Source organism: Amblyomma mixtum, chromosome 1 (assembly GCF_055824585.1).
Source record: "Amblyomma mixtum isolate Tamu chromosome 1, ASM5582458v1, whole genome shotgun sequence".
NCBI classification, from domain to species: Eukaryota; Metazoa; Arthropoda; class Arachnida; order Ixodida; family Ixodidae; genus Amblyomma; species Amblyomma mixtum.
The window spans coordinates 89,567,481-89,584,629 of record NC_143012.1 but is presented as its reverse complement, the minus strand read 5'-3'; the positions used below and the strand labels follow the sequence as shown (position 1 = coordinate 89,584,629).

The following is a 17,149-nucleotide window of genomic DNA, read 5'->3' as shown; positions in this document are numbered from 1 at the left end:
AAGCAGCTGTTGTCCATATAATTCCAGGTGACGTCACAGTAATAGAATTTCTTCCGAAGGCGCGGGAAATTTTGCCCAGGGCCTCCAGACTGCAAGGCGAGCACCAAACCGCGTTGCTTGTTGGCTTGTTGGTGAACAAAGGTGAACACACTATATGCATTGCCTTACGACTGTATGCTAAAGATAAGATTAATTGTATCATTAGATATGAAAACAAAATTAACAGTAATCAAAAATTGAAAATATAGTCTTTGCAATCAAAGCACCTAAGTAGCCTGAAGTATTCTCCGTAATTTTTCGTCCCTAGTGTTTTGGTGTAGGTACGTTTTAGCGCGCACGTCTGCGCGGCCCATAGCACGGTTACAGTGGGCTTCTTCGATTATCAGTCCCGGACTCACCGCGGACTCACCACGACGCCGGCCCGAAGCTCGTTTTTCTCCGGCAGGGCGCGAAGCTCCGCTCACCAGTCCGCAACCTGCCGGAAGCGCACTCGATTTTCCCCGTCTGGCTCACCGCGGACTGCCGGAGCTGCTGGGACGCACACGAGCCGGCAGCTAGCAGACGACGCTGCCTGAGAAGCTAGCAGACGAAGCGCATGCGCATTTGGCACATCCGCGCCAATTTACGCGCGCTTTCGCTCCCTTCTTTTGACGCGGACAGCTGCGCGACATGGCCTCCGAAACAATTTTGCTCGACGGAGTCGAGAGGCGCGCGCACCCGGAGCTTGGCCCGGACGGCATGCCCGTCATAGAAGAAGGATTGCCGGTGTATGTCACCGACGGTTCGTACTACTTTGCATGCGCCTGCCATAGTAGTATAGTTTCAAGTACAATACCGCATTACCAAGTGCCATATACTTCTTGTCGCATTTACTAGCTAAGCATATCACATTTTGCAGGTGGCGTTCGACTGCGGATTGCCCTTCTCGACTCTGCAGGTACAGGCGCAGAAAGCGCCGACTTTCGCGGGCATGAAACAGCCGCCGTAGGCTCGGACAGCGCCGACTTCAGCGGCCAGGAAACAGCCGCCGTAGGCTCGGACAGCGCCTCGGATGAACTTTGGCCGAGACAGAAGACTTTGGTCCTGATCCAGCTCTATAAAGAATTTAAAGAAAACCCGGCAAGGCGTCTAAAGACGAGAAAACAGATGTGGGAGATGCTGGCGGCCAGGTTGAACGACGTTTTCGGAGGCAACCTAGCACCTAGCCAAGTTGAAAACAAGTGGCGTACGCTTGAAAGAGCATACAAGCGAGTGCGAGAGCACAACTCTCGCTCTGGCAATGACCGTCGGACATGCGAGTTTGAAGAGTGAGTGTATACTGTTATGATTCTCATCCCAGTTGACATATAAAGTCCTGACAAACTGACACGCATGCTAACATATGTCGGTGGGTTCATTATTTGTTATGCCCAGGGAGTTGAGTGAGCTGCTGGACAAGAGCCACGCCGTGAACCCGCCGTGTTTGCTGGGGCCCGGGGTTGCGCGGACCCAAGACACTGAGTAAGTTTATGGCCTCTTAATTTACTCCCGCGCCACTGGTTTTATTTAAAGTTATATATTTGTGGAAGCAGCAGAAAGAAACTGCGGAGAAACCATGCTGGGATTGTTTTTTTGTTTTTTTTTCTGCCGAATGTTCCGTAAGCCGGCAATTTTTTCTTTTCGCAGTGATAATTTCTGGCACTGTTTTTTGGCAGATTTTGCTTGCGTGTTTTCTTTGTAATGCGCATGAATTAATTCGAGAACTTAGGTCACATAGCGGCACTCGTTTGCGACTTGAATATTTTCTCGCGCTCGTTTGGTTTCACCTGGCTTTGACATAAACCTTAAGTATAGCCTACGTCAGGCATAGAAAAACTGATGTGATCTGTTTTAATTCAGTATAATGGTAACGCCAGCCTAGCCTCAAGAGCCAGAGTGATAACCTAGGCAGAATCAACGATTATCGCATGGTGCCGCTTCAGGGCATGAAATTAAAAAATGGAACTGAATTGGGAAGGAATCGTTTTATTATACCAACCCAGAATGTTTACATCTCAGCCTGGTAAAACGTACCGAAACAACATGGGAAAAAAAATTGATTTGGATCTCGTAAGCGAACATATCATGTGGAAACGAAGAAAGCACGAACCAAATTTGTTGTCAGTGCTGTGTTAAGGAAGTACTAAGGGTTTTAAATGAAGCTGTAAAACATTTATACAGGTAGATCATGAGAAATGCTAGTTTTGTTCAAGATCTTTCATTTAACGCCAGCTTTACTCAAGTGGTCCTTTTTCATTGCCACTGTGTATTTACAGCCCATCATGTCTGCAACCCACTACCGTGAGCGTTCAGCAGAGTCCAACCGTAGGAGACCAATGCACCGGTGGCAGGGATGTGCCTGACAACTCATTCCAAGAGCCACTGCGCACTGAAACAACCACTGCAAAGAGGGCACGTCTGTACTCAACACGTGCTGTGGTCCAGGGCTTCTTAAGCCACCTTCGTGAAGCTGAGCTGAACCGACAAAAAAGGCATGAGGACCGCATGGCTGCTCGCAGGCAGGCCCATGTTGAGCGACTTGCTGCTCTTGAAAAATTTGCTTCAAGATTCGAGTGTCGGCACTCCACAGCAAATGTTGAGCCTGTTGAGTAGCTTATAATTACTTACAGCATCATGAGGTGAACAGCGCAATCTGAGACACACACAGAGGACAAAGAATGCGAATGAACACAGCGCTGTGTTCATTCTCATTCTTCGTCCTCTGTACAAGTGTCTAAGATTGCTCTGCTCACCTCATGCTGCTTCGTCAGCAGCTAGCCCGCAAAGATGTATATTGCTTACAGTAATCTCATTCACAACATCTTCACATCATTTCTGTGCATTTGTTTGGTGTTTAGTTTTCATAATGAAGCAACTTTGTAAGCAGTTTTGTATTTTTTGCATTCCTGTCCGTGCTTTTTGCTAATTTCCTTTTTACTGAAACATCCTTGGATTGTTGTTTCCAGCATTTGCTGTCATTTATATTGTTTGCCCACCGTGCTAAGATCTCGCAGAAGATTGTAGAAACAATAAATTAAATTATTTTTCCCATACGTTAAGAATTGCAATATTTAACTTTTAGTTCCATACTTTTCATGTTTTTCCAGGGGCATAAGTACATGTTACCTTGCTAGCTTTTATTGAATGCCTAATTTTATTCACTGTACTCTAACATTACATCTCCCATGTTGATCTTTTAAACGGTTCTGTGTTCAGTTAAAAGCATTCTATAACTTGTTCCTGAATAATAGATGTTGTGTATTTTTATTTATTGTTCCGGTTAACAGATGTTAGTGCAAACTTTATTTACATTGATTTCTTTGCAATCAAGTTACATTGCAATGTGACTTCAAACAGTATTATTTACATTTTCAATAAAAATATCACACAATAGTTTTGGCTCAGTCTTGAGAATATATCTGAAAATGTCACCTGGCACAGTTCATGCAGATTTTGCTCAACAAATTGGCAAGCCCTGGTTCTTGGTTTCACCACTTCATAGATTTTGTGCTATGCTGTCCCGTAAAGCAACAGCAAAAGAAGGTGCTTCATGTGTTTCAAGGGTGGTTTCATCGTCGGCCTCTATGTCAGTGGTATCTGGCAAATCCTCCAGTGTGTCAGCACGGCGCCTTGCCATATTGTGGAGCACACATGCTGCCATGACAACGTATGCAGCCTTGGATACATCCCACACGTCAATGTAATTCAAGCGCTGAAATCTTGCTTTGACGAGGCCAAAGGTGCCTTCAATGACGACTCGTTGCCTAGTATGGGCACTGTTGAAAGCAGCCATCCATGGTTTCCAAGCTCCTGTCTGGCGATATGGAGGCAGAAGCCATGGCAAGAGCGGGTAAGCTGCGTCTCCTAGCAGGTAGCCGCCTGGAAATGCAGCAAATGGTTACCATGACTATAAAGTACTCTCCACTACTGTATATGTCATACATCACAACTGCATATGTTCACTCATAGAGAATCAATAGAAAGGTATGTGTTTTTTTTCTTTGTAGATTCGTGTTGATAAAGGAAACTATATTACTACAGGTTTTCGTCTCAGTCCTGATGATCCACAAAGTTTCTCAGCCATGTAGCATACATGTTCCTGTGCAGATCAATTTTTTATGTTTCCCATTTCTGTGCCCTTAGTTCAGAAGCTTCCAACTGTGATGCCACAAACTAACGCTGACACCTGTTCCACACCTGCTCCCCGCCACCTCAAAAAAAATTTGAGCCTTGTGGAAGGTCTTTGTAGGCACTCTGACCAAAGAGTGAGATTTGTTTTGCAGGTATTGATGTTTTAATATTATTTGAATCTGTACTTTGACACACAGCTTGTGACGGAGAGAGGGGTCACGAAACAATATCAACTCAGCATTAGAAAGAACACCCCCGAGACTCATTTTGAAGAGCAGGAACTGAGTTACACGAAAGTGACAAACAGCATAAAGCCCTTTTTCGCACTCTGCTCAATTATGCGCGGCAAACCCCCCCAACCCCCGCTTTTTTGTTCTTTTTTCTATTTATTGTCATAATGCCTCTACAGAGCGCCCTTAAGTTTTCAGGTTACAAAGTGCGAACTTACCTTCGCATTTTGAAGCTGCCTCTTCGAACAGGAAGCTGTGCCGTAGGACTCGGGCGTCATGAACGCTCCCAGGGAATCCGATGAACACGTCTGTGAACATCATGTCCGCATCGCACACGCCTTGCAGTAATATTGAGTGAAATTTCTTGCGATTATAATAGCTCTCCTCCGATTCCGACGGCCTCGAAATACGGACATGGCACCCATCAATGGCACCAATGACGTCTGGCAGGCCAACAGGCTCTCCGTGGCGAGTGTACAGAGCACGAAATGCCCGCTTGTTGAGAGCCTGCTCTTCACGATCCGGCCAGCGGATCTCCCTTCCACTTACAGACCATAGAAAGTCCAGGACTCTGTTTATGGCGACGTGGGCGGTTGATTCGCTGACGTCAAATTTGTCGGCGATCTGATAGAGCGCCCATTGGGTCCCGATGTAAGTGAGAGCGATCAGGACAGTTTTCTCGGCTGCGATTTTTGGCCTCCCTCTTAGGCCTTCGGGGTAGAAAGAGGAGTGCTGGAACTCGTCCACTAGAGTCGCCGCGGTTGATCGTGATAGTCGAAAAAGCTTCCTGAACTCGAAGTCCAAGTAGCGCGGCACAACCTGTTCCACATACAACTTCACCCTGTGTCGGTCCTTGCGTTCCAACTGTGTAAGCAGAAGGCACATTACAAATGTGTCTCCAAAATCGTCGTCGTCGGATTCCTCAGAGTCGGAGCTATCAGACTCCAACATCTGGTCTGCTACAAAAAGCGCGCCAAATTTCTCGAGCGGCATCGCTCCCCTCTTCCCTCTGCGCTGACTGCCCGCGGGCTGCCAGCCAGCACCGCTCGCACGTGATCATGACGTAGCTTCCTGCCTGACAGGAAACCGCGAACTGCCCGAGGACTATCAGAGCTCGGTAAATCGAAGAAACTGAGTGAACTACAATATTTTCCAGTGAAGCGAGCGGAGGGGGCAGCGCCTTGCTACGCGCGTCACCGAGAGTGTCTCCTGAAGCGGCGGCGCTGTTGTCGCCGACCCTTGAGGGCGGCCGGCGGCGCCGGTTCAGAGCACGCCCGACGGCGCTTCAGTTGTGCGCTGGCTTTTCGTTCAGTGTGGTTGCATTGCACGAGAAACCGCATCCTGTTGACAGCAGCCGTTTCTTATATTTTTTTTTTCTGATTTCCCACACCTTGTCAAAAATATTCGAAACAGGCTTATTGTCACAACTTTTGACACCCCCGATGGAACGGTTTCAATGCAATTTGCTCGAAAAGCTTTCGAACTGGACAGAAATGCTGTAACAATGAAAGCAGTGCCTGGCATAACTACCGTGCACATCAGCCCCAACAATTTCGAAAAAATGCGGGCAAGTTATGCATTCCAATTGTCCGGGCACGGTCCTTTGCGAGCCTTTTTTCTTAACCGCACTCAGCTAGAGCAGAGCTGCGGTAAACTTGAAGCTACAGAAAAGTTTTTCATAAGAATGAAGTCCTTGATTGCTGTGATGACTGGCAGGTATACAGCTGAAGCCCTCGGGCCTGCTTCTGATGGTGTGAAGTTAATAAAGGAAACCCTTGGTTTCCTGGACACCTGGGAGCGCCACGCTGATAAAAAAAAAATTTCTGAGCGAATCTACCGCGGAAGGCTTAAGAGTCACGCTAACAAGTACTCTTGAGCTCCTTCAGTACTTGCACGACCAAGTTGGCTACAGCTACCTGTTGACATCACGACTGAGCCAGGACAAAGTGGAGAACTTCTTTGGATTGGTAAGGCTTTCATCTGGCTGCAACTCCCATCCAACACCACAACAGTTTGTTATCATTGTTCACTGCCTCTCTTATTAGAACTTGGCACACAGCGTTGCAGGTGGAAATGCAGAGAGCGACATATTAAGTTCTCTTCTTGACGCGGGGGACAAAGAGGAAACTGCAAAGCAGCAACTGATGGAGAAAGTGAAGGTTTGCTCCGAAAAAGAGGGACCGTCGGCTTCATGTGGCAGTGAAGCTGTGCAACATGACTATAACATCCAAAGAAGTGACTCAAGGTTGATCTATCACATCTCTGGGTACGTTGCAAAAAAGTACGTGCTACCGACAAAATATCCTGCATATATCGATTGCCTCTTATTGCCAGCAGAGCAAGGGCGCCGCATGCATGCTGCAGAATTTGTTAAACATATTGACGAAGGAGGCTTACTCTACCCCTCGGTTGAACTGTTCCGTTTCATCACAAGGCTGGAGGACATTTTTACGAACTGCTTTAGTGCGCGCAAAGTTCATTCCGAAAGTGTCATGGACATATTACACATGATTCATTGTGCTGCTCCTTTAAATGTGGGATGCAATGCACATGCTGAGGGTATCACTCCTCGCATAGTGAGTTTTTACATTACTACGCGGCTTCATTTTTTTATCAAAGGACTGAACAAGTCAAACATGCTGTCGAAGCGAAAGGCAGCGCAGCACCTCAAGCTAAGCAGATTAAATTAGCTATATTTGTAGACTGTTTGCTTCATGCATTGGAGCTTTCAAGTTGATCTCAGTGAAAATTACGAACACCTGCATTAAAATCGTATTAAGCAGTTTTTCGACCGTTTTTTGCGTCAATCGCTTTTATGGTGTATACCATATGTGTTGACTGAAGTGCATTCTCGTATCAGCATGGAATCATTAGTTATATACACCTAATATTCGGTGAATTTCTGTCTTGGTTCATAATGAGAACGGTATATATATATATATAATTTTAATCGCGTATATCCTGTGAGAAATGGTCCCACGAATAACTGTTACTTTGCGAAATTTAGTGTCTCAAAATATGTCGGAACTGCGACAGTTTGTAATACTTAGCTAAAAAAAAAAACGTTTACAGTGCGCTCAATAGCCTTCGTCTGTTATTGCTTGCTGTGGCGGGATCGACATTGTACACTCAATTCAGTAAACATCCGCACATGCCAAATATCTTCAAATATTAAAGACATATAGCAAGCGCAAACAAAACTACGTTAAACGCGCAGCTAAATAACGAAGCAGGCTTTCCAGTCTCATGTGCTGGCATCGCACGCTGCGGAGGCGAGCCGAGCGTTCAAGGGTGGTCGATCGCAGCGCCGCCGCTGCAGCGGACACGGCGTGCGTCAGGCTGAGAGGCGCGGTCGCGCCACTGGAAAATATTCTAGTTCACTGTAGCACGGTCGTCTATTACAAGGAGGTGTATCTATAGTCAGTTTTCCCGTGCTGGTCTGCACATGCATGCGCATAGCGGTGATAGGCACCACAACACGCCATGGTTTGGGGCGATCACGTGTGGGATCGCCTCTCTCCTTTCTTACTTTTTATGACTAGACATAGCAGGTTAGGAGCTAAGCCACAAGGTTATTGCTCGACGCTTCTCCTGAATTGTTTTTTTCTGCGTAAAGCCAAGGGAACAATGAAAGTGTCGCAGTTAGCGGGCGGCACGCGGGCAGCATTCAACTGTTGTTGCTAGCAATGGCCGATCAATGGCCAGCAATAGCCCAACGCTGCGAACGCGTCGTCTGCTAAACGAAGAGAACGCAGATACTGCGTGTGGCGTGTTCTCCGCAGATAGCCTATTGATCCTTTTTGTACTGAAAATAGTGAATGAAAGCGTTAATGTACAAAAACGGAGAAATGTTTTAGATGAGGGCTTAAGAAAGCCTTGAAAGCGCCGTAGGGACATGTACAAAATGTAGGCTGGTTCCAACACTTCATGCCCTTGTTGTTTCGACAAGAACAGCGCGAATGGCGTTGCTTGATACTTCCGAAGCACGCCATTTTAATAGGCTCCACAATGCACCTTTAGTACAAGAGGGCACTTTTGCCGGTTGGTTGGATCGACATGATAGAAACGATCAATTCAAACACACGACGATGTCGTTCACCTTCATCGTCCTGAGCTTGGGCTACTCCCTTTACACCTTCAGTCCCCTTTACACCTTCAGTCAGTAGGCTCGCTTAGAAATGCGACGAGTAGAAACGCATGTTCTCGTTAGGGCAGCTCTTGATTACATCGAAATCAGCAGGTATTTCAAGACATGTTTTTGCAGGAATGCATTAATACTGTTTGAGCATACAGATTCAAGGAAATCATCCACACGAGCGACAGGCATTACGAAAGTGCAGGTGCAGTCAGGAGCCTTGAGAAGCAATGTCAGAGAAACGCCGAGAAAGAAACCTTACAAAGCACCGCCGCCAATGACATAGCTATTACGAAAAACGTCGAAAAAAACATGCGATCTTGTATGGAGACCCTATAGTGACACCTAACAGTTAGAATTCCTGGCTTGGATAAAGAGAGATAAGGGCACAAAGCCGTAGTCCCGCACAGCCGAGTGTCCTTCATTGTGACAAATCAGTCGCGCCGAATGCGACCCCAGCCACTCAGACCCTCGTTTGCAGTCTGACTTCCCGCTCGGGATTAAAAATAATAATTTACTGGCGTCTCTGTTGTTATTGCCCACGAAGGCACATGACCTCGGCATCCTCGACGCCCCCGAGATACCACGGAGTGCGTGTTTTAGGAGTACTGGTTTAGCAACACTGGTTTAGGAATACTGGTGGTTTTAGCAAGCTACTGGTTCATCAAACACACAAAGGACAAGAGAAGGCGACAGAACACACGCTAGTACGAGAAATAGTAACTGCTAATGCTTTAAGTTGGGCTAGTCGGTAGTCTGTATCACACATACTGGCTAGCGAAATTCACACACACAGGACAAGAGAAGGCGACAGAACACACGCTAGTGAGAGAAATATTAACTGCTAATGCTTTAAGTTGGGCTAGTTGGTAGTCGGTACCACACATATTGACTAAAGCATTAGCAGTTACTATTTCTCGTACTAGCGTGTGTTCTGTCGCCTTCTCTTGTCCTGTGTGTGTGAATTTCGCTAGTCAATATGTGTGATAAGGACTACCAACTAGATCATCAAACACGCCGGCCAGCCGCCGCAGAAGCATTGCGCCGAGTTAACTAATCGTGCGAGTCAATCATCTGTGCCGGCGCCTGGACACGTGACCGCATCCGGCCACTCATTGACCCGGCAGCTAAGAGAAAGAAGTTGCGGTACTTTCAGAGTTCCAGTAGTCGCAGTGGCTTAAGAGGAGTGCTACTTTGGCTGCCCTGGGCGCAGTCGGCGCGCTGGTACCGAAGCTGCGCAGTCCTACTTGCGACTATTTTGCGCGACACTCTAACGCCCCCGTTCTGCACAAAAACCAGCGTCGGCGTTGTTGTCGGCGTCCACGTCGTCGGCGTTTGTGACCGGAAGTGGCTGTTACATGAGGCTCCCATAGATGGCGCCAGCCACACCGCCGACGCATCGGATCTTCAGCGATCGGAGCAGCCGCAAGAAACACACTAAGAGCAACGGCCTTCCGCCGCCTTATTCCTCGTCACCATTACATAAGCACTCAGTAGTCGACGACTAACGTTACTAGCGTCACCTATCAAGCTGCTACGCAGCAAACCAATCGCCGTAACCCCTGACCCCTCGGTTGCAGGTGCGACACGCTGCCGCTAGGTTACGCAGATGCGCTCTTATGGCTTGTTTAAAGCTCGTCTTCATACCTATTTCGTATAGTTTTCCACATTATGATTGTGAATGCGAAGCGGAAAGCGGTGTTTATGTGAGCGTGGGTAGAAGGAACTGCCGTCGCTTCATATACCCTTAAAGATCCCGGTGGCTGCGGTCGAATTTCGGTGGAGGCTAAATACTACAGGCCCGTGTACTGTGCGATGTCAGGCCACGTTAAAGAACCCCTGGTGGTCGAAATTTCCGAAGTCCTCCAACACGGCGTCCCTCATAGCCTGAGTTGCTTTGGGGCGTTAAACACCCATAAACCAAGCCATATACCCTTAAAGGCGGAGCTTAAGTCTCGCGGCAACTTTTCGCTATAGTTGAATATAACTTAAGTCTGCAGGGAAGCTCCACCCACAATCAGGACCTGCGCACGGATGTGAGTGCCCTGTTGGGATTTCTGCGTCCCCCTTGGGGTCTTCTGAAGCGTTTGTTGAAGCTTTTGAGGTGTGAGCTGTGGCGACAAGTTAGAAGGTGTCAAGACCAGTTGCGTGTGCTGTGTTATGTGTTGGATCCTGGATGGCTTGCTGAGATCAAGCTGCGTGCCATCAATCGCCTCGCGGCTAACTTGACGGAGGCCCTATGGGCACAGACCTTGAACCAAGCGTTGTTCTCGACAGCGGCCAAGCAGAAGAAAGATTTCACGCAGAATAATTTGACAATTATAGGTGACGTTAGCGCCTGTCCTGTGTGTATCTCCTCTTGTGTGCGTTTTTCGTGTGCGCTTAAATTTCATTTCATTTATAGCTATGCACCATCTAGCCCAAACAGAAGTTTTGTTAAAGAATTCCTCCTCGACAACAAAAAAGTAGTCCGTTGTTAAAACTTCTCTTGTTACCCCAATAAGAAGCTAATAACAGTAAAGAAGTTATATGCTCTAGGATATTGACACCTGTCTTGTTTAATAAAGTGAAATGTCAAAAAGCTGGTGTCGTTTGCTTTTGTGACTGGCTAGCGGCGTAATACAGCACGCCGCGGACAATGACCCAGTGTTAATAACTGCTGTTTTTTTTTTAATTTGTACATACTATAGCAAGGTCACTTCATAGAGCAGTTATTTGATGACTATTTATTCGTGAACGCAGTTCTTCCAGTGATGGCTTTTTAAGGCGAAAGCCTTTAATGGCTCATACTGTCTTCCGTTAACAAAGCGTGCCACGCGCGTTTAACTCAGGAACTAAAAATATATAGAAAAAAACAATGTTTGCGTCAGATAGAGGAGGAAAAAGTGAACCTAGAAGCCTTGTGTGATGACTGTAGATTAATTTGTTAATTAAATAGAGTCAAAAATGTCGAAATTGCGTCGAGATAGCGCGGACGTCGATATAGGCACGGGAACGGTGTGACGTCACATCCACCGGAAGTTGTCACGGACTAGTGAAAGTTATCACAGAATGGTCGGAAAAACGTCGGATTTGTGTCAAATTAGATTGAAAAGTGTGCAATTACGCGTAATTAACACTTAAGATTCCAGAAAGATGTGTAATTTGGGTATCGATATAGCCACGGGAACGGTGTGACGTCACATCCACCGGAAGTCAGCGCGGCATAGAGTCCTCGGCTTTCGCCTCTCAGCACTTTAGTTGCCAAAGTGTCCTCGCAAATTTTTGTACAAGACATGCACGCTTGTGAACAGCCCACAGCGTTTCTATCGCAATTCGATAATCCTCCGTAGTGTTCCTCTTCACGTCCGGCAGCTAGAAAGCGCCAAGTTCAGCTGTTTCAGCCATGATATTCACTAAACCGCGGCATTTTTAATTGCTTCTTCATGCACGGAAATAGCGGCTTCTGTCAAGAAGCGCTAATATATTTTTTCAGGCAATTATATCCAGGATAAAAGAGTGCCCACAGTTTTTTACTTCAGCGGCCTAAGTAAGGCTAATATAAACGTCTTCTCTCGGTGATCGAGTTTGCCAACGACTAAGTTTGATCATATTGTTGCAGAACGCAATCCTTGACGAAGAGAATGTTGCACCTAGTGCTAATGTGACCTGGTTTTTTTGTGCTCCCTGACTGCGACCTGTCGCGCCTCCTGCTGAGTTAACTCCCGTAATAGTATTATCAGTGGTCCCAATACATTAAATACTAATAATTATATGTTCCTGCGATCTCAAGGCATGAGCGAGAGACAAGACAATATATAACAAGGCAATGCATGAAATGTGTTTTCGAATGCTTGTTGATAAAATATTTCTTCATTATTGCTGTAATCATCATCCTGACTACGCTCACTGCTGGGCGAAGACACCTCCCATGTCTCTCCAATTAACCCTGACCTTCGCCAGTTGCGGCCACCGCATCCCCGCAATCTTCTTAATGTCGTCCGTGTACTTGATTTTCTGCGGCCCCCTGCTACGCTTGCCTTCTCTTGGAATCCACTCCGTAACCCTTAAGGACCAGCGGTTATCTTGCCTTCGCATTACATGCCCTGCCCGAGCCCATTTCTTCCTCTTGATTTCGACTAGGATGTCATTAACCCGCGTTTCCTTCCTCACCCACTCCGCCCGTTTCCGAGCTCTTAATGTTACACCTATCATTTTTCTTTCCATAGCTCGTTGCACTGGCCTTAACTTAAGTTGAATCCTTTTCATTAGCCTCCACATTTCTGCCGCATAGGTGAGTACCGGTCAGCAGCCGAGCGCCAAAACCACTGCGCCACCGCTGCGGCTTTGTAACAAAACTGAGACTGCGGAGCTGGTACTAGTGGAATGGCCAGTATATGCGCGCCAAAGACCAACGTTGCCCGCTTCTTCGAAGAGTTTCGATCGCTGGCCACACTCGGAAGACTTACTGCTAGGCGTCTGGCCGCTGAGTTGGAAAGCTGGACAGACAATGATGGCGTTTTTAAGCTTTTGGAGCGACACTAGCATACTCACTATTGTGATGCCAACAAAGAGGCCTGTATACATTTCATCTCTCTTCTCACCACATCGTCACCCATCGCTGCCCTGTTTCTAATTCTCTTCCCTTCCCCCAGAAAACTGCAGCACGCCAGATATTCGTCCTCTCAATCAATAACTTTATGTGTCTTTTTTCACGTCTCTTAAAAACGGACCGCCGGTTTCAATGATTTACAAAGAGCTCCATTTCTAAGGTCTACCGGTCGCAGCAATGAGGTTATTCCCAACTTCGCATCCCCATCGTTTCCAGCACCGTCTCATAGAAAATCATGAATGTAGCGAACTAGCGCAGAGCCCACAGTAAACTTCAAAAACCACTGCTCCCATTTGCTCTGAGTGTCTCTTTAGCCTCCGCAAACTGCGGAAAGGGCAGGCATAGACGTAGCCTTTTCGTTAAACGGCCACAGACGTTGATGGAGAACACGAAAAATTTTATGACGCATCCCATCCGGCTACAATGCACAAGGAAACGCCGGAATCGATTTTGTGTGTGTCGTGGCAATACGTCGTTTATAAATTATTTTTGTAGCGTGAGATAAATGTATATATTCCGGAAATGGGTAAGTATACATCAATCATTGTGTCCGTGAGCGCGCAAAAATTATTGAAATTGAGGATGGAAGCGATTTTTCTTCACAGTGCGCACCAAGTGAATCTTATTATCGCACAGTAAATATCCTTGACAGGAGATCCATGACAGGATCTGGGATTGTTGGAGGATTCTTGGAGAACCTGTCATTGATCTCCAAGAGTCAGCCAGTAGAGGTGTTCACTGAAATCAGGTTTGGATAAAGAACCACTAAGGCACCGCAGCGGCATCTATAGACTTCGTTCGTCAATCTACTATGCTCTCGTTGCGCTATTACTTCCGCATCCACAGTTCGCTGGGCTCTCCTCAATGAACCATTTATACTTTTTAGCTACAGTAGCTTGGTTTGGGCTAGTTGGTAACAGTTGTTAGAAAACACAGCACAAAGAGACAGGGGCCACACACAACTGGACGGGACAGCACCTGTCCAGTCCAGTTCTGTGTCGCCCCTGTCCTTTTGCGCTATGCCTTCTAGGAATCTTTTTTAGCTTTCAAGTTTCTCAGCTCCTTTAGGGTAGCACAACCAGCACATAGTTGTTATGTATATTTCTGTTTTAAGGCGTTTTTGACTTCATTCGTGCACCTTGAGGGTGCCTGTCCACTTCCCTGCGCCTCATTGTTACACTCCAAGACATCCCTTTCTAATGGTCTTGCTCCGTGGGCACTGCTTTGTCTTGCCAGATTTATTGCCTCTTTTCTTATATCTCATTTATCTGGAACTCTGCTGCCTTCCGAGACTGTTCAATACATTGATCTCCGCTAGGTGGAGGGATGCCGCATTCCCGCTTTCGGAGGCGAGCACGAGTGAAGCCAGTGGCACGACTTGTCCTGGAGGCCGGGTGTCTGTTGTGCATTGCGGTTCAAAATTTGCGTCTCGATTCCTTTTGTTAGTTTGTTGCGTTGTTCCCGCCTATATCTGCTTTTATATCGAAGGAATAAGCAAGTTGAACGTGATAAGCGTGAGCAACGTTTAAAGAACACTGGGATTTGGGAGAAAGCAAGCAAAAAAATATGCACGTAAAGGGTTACATATAAATAACACACTTGGCTCTTCTCTGGTTCTGGTCCTTCGAGTGTAAAGCAGCACTAGCAGAATGACGATGAGGCTAAAGACATCTTATAAGCGAATTTTCGCGTAGCAGAGAAAATAGGGACAATGGCCAGACACTTCTCGCTCGAACGCCCGCTCGATAGCGGTTGTTTCGAGTTCCAGGCAGCCGCTGATCTCTTGTCGCTTCTGTGGTTGGTGAAGATTACTTTGTGACGTCAGATGGGCTTTAAACCTAACTCCATAGAACAGTCACGTTTGTACAAAGGCACTTATAAAAAGTATGAAAAATAACTTTCCGCCCTTCCGCTGTGGCTGAGTGGTTACGGCGCTCGGCTGCTGTCCCGAAAGACGTGGGTTCGATCCCGGCCGCGGCGGCTGAATTTCGATGAAGGCGAAATTCTAGAGGCCCGTGTGCTGTGCGGTGTCAGTGCACGTTTAAGAACCCCAGGCGGTCGAAATTTCCGGAGCCCTTCACTACGGCATCCCTCATAGCCTGAGTTGCTTTGGGACGTTAAACCCCAATAACCCAAACCAAACCAAAAATAATTTTCGAGAAAATCAGCAGCGTATTTTGAGGTGCAAAGCCGAGAGAAACGACTGAGGAGAACCATGAATGCTGCGACGCGTGCCTTTTTAAATGCTCGCAGCCCAAAGAGAAACGGCCAACGAGAAATAGGAACGCAGTACAAACGCTGTTCTTATTCCACTGAGCCAAATATCGAATAGAAGCCCATTCAGGCACAGCAATTTATTTGGTATAAAGTGAAACCTCTCTTATAGCCTCTATTAAAAAACCAGAACCGTACGCTTTTCAGGCGCATATGTGAACCGGAACACCGCCGGCGCCTTATCAGGTAGTACCTGTGTGCTCGCTTTATTATCACCCATTGATGATATTGCTACGGACGCTGGGAGGACGACGAAGTGGTTTTGTTAAGAAGACGACGCTGAGGTGCGAGCTTGTGTGCTGTGAGACTACTCCAAGCCGTCGGTCCCTTGCGTAGCAGATTACCTCTGCTGTTTCTATTGCTGCTTCTAGCCGCCACGTATCATTTGGTGGAGGTTGCTAAATTCGATCCCCGACCTCAAGCTGGCTCTCCGCCGTGGCCGCCGTCTCGCCACCATGTCTAACGAGTCCGAGCCATCTCCCGAGTCCGAGTCCGAGACGCTGCCCGTCTTGTCGCCCGCCAGCGGCTGTCAGCCTCCCAAGTCAATCAGAAACGACGTCATGACTGTCGCCGTCGTGAAATCACCTACTCTCCTGGCTCTCTTGTTTTACTCTGGGTCCCTTCCCGCCGTGTGGGCCTTTGTGAAAAACTGCTCCCCCGATATACAGGCCCTTATCGGGTCGTACGTCCGGTGACCGCGGTGACGTACGAGATCACCCCGCTACATCCGCCATCCCCGGCCGCTGCTCCCCGCACCGACGTCGTCCATGTGTCCCGCCTCAAACCTTACAACTCGCCGTCTAGCTGGCCTGTGTAGTGCGCACCGGGACGGTGCTTTTGGCGCGAGGGGGGTCATGCTACGGACGCTGGGAGGACGACGAAGTGGTTTTGTTAAGAAGACAGAGCAGACAGGGCTCGGCACGTGTGGTGTGTAGATGTGGTGTGTAGATGCGAAATCAAGAAGAATGTAACAAATCTTAAAAATTTAGCAGAACTAAGGAAAAAAGAATCAGTCTATCCAACAAGACGTGGCGAAGAATGGACAGTGCCAACACCTCAACTAAATCTTGGTAGGGAATGCCTTCCGTACACATTTCCATCTCTTCTAAATAGGTATATCCACATTAACCTCGATTTGTTTTCTTTTTCACGTCGTGAACTACATAATTTGCTTTTGAATAACGTGGTTTAGTTTCATTATGTATACATATTGCTGTTTCGTGTATTCTCGGGTGCTTCCTTGATGTGCTTGTTTTTTAAAATTGTATAAACTCTTGTGTTGCCTCCCTGTCAATAATTAGGATTGTAGACTCGTCAAGCTGCCCAAGGGCAGCTTTTTTCTACGATTCCTCCATCTGTAGTGTTAGATGGGAAATAAACTTTGATTTGATTTGATTTGATTTGCTAGTGTCGTTTCATTGTGCTGCAAAGGACCCTACTTCCTCAAACGTCCTTCCCGAAGGCTTTGCTGGCGTGCTCATGTAGTTGACATTGTAACAAGTAGGCACTGATGCAGTAAAAGACGAGACCGACGAAAGGATGAAATGCAGAGTGAAGAACGAAAACTGAAACTAAAAAAAACCTGCCGATGCCGCATTTCATGCACTGACAAGGGCTCCGGTGACTTGTCTAATGGGCGCCGATATGCCATTCAGCGCCCTGGTGGAGATAAGTGTTGCACAATGTTTTGTTTTTTTTGTAGCGAAAGCTACACTACTATAGCTGGGACGCATTTAGCCGCGAGGCATGGGAGACCACCTTTGACCTTGG

At 47.1% G+C, this 17,149-nt stretch overlaps 1 protein-coding gene across 1 annotated transcript; it reads left to right on the top strand.

Moving 5' to 3' along the window:
• Positions 1-841: 841 nt before the first annotated feature.
• Positions 842-2,631, top strand: LOC149367161 (uncharacterized). The gene is made up of 3 exons (XM_089572917.1): positions 842-1,307; positions 1,414-1,500; positions 2,295-2,631. Exons 1-3 carry the CDS (start codon positions 1,147-1,149, stop codon positions 2,629-2,631), a joined length of 585 nt encoding a protein of 194 aa, XP_089429043.1. The 5' UTR covers positions 842-1,146.
• Positions 2,632-17,149: the final 14,518 nt, after the last annotated feature.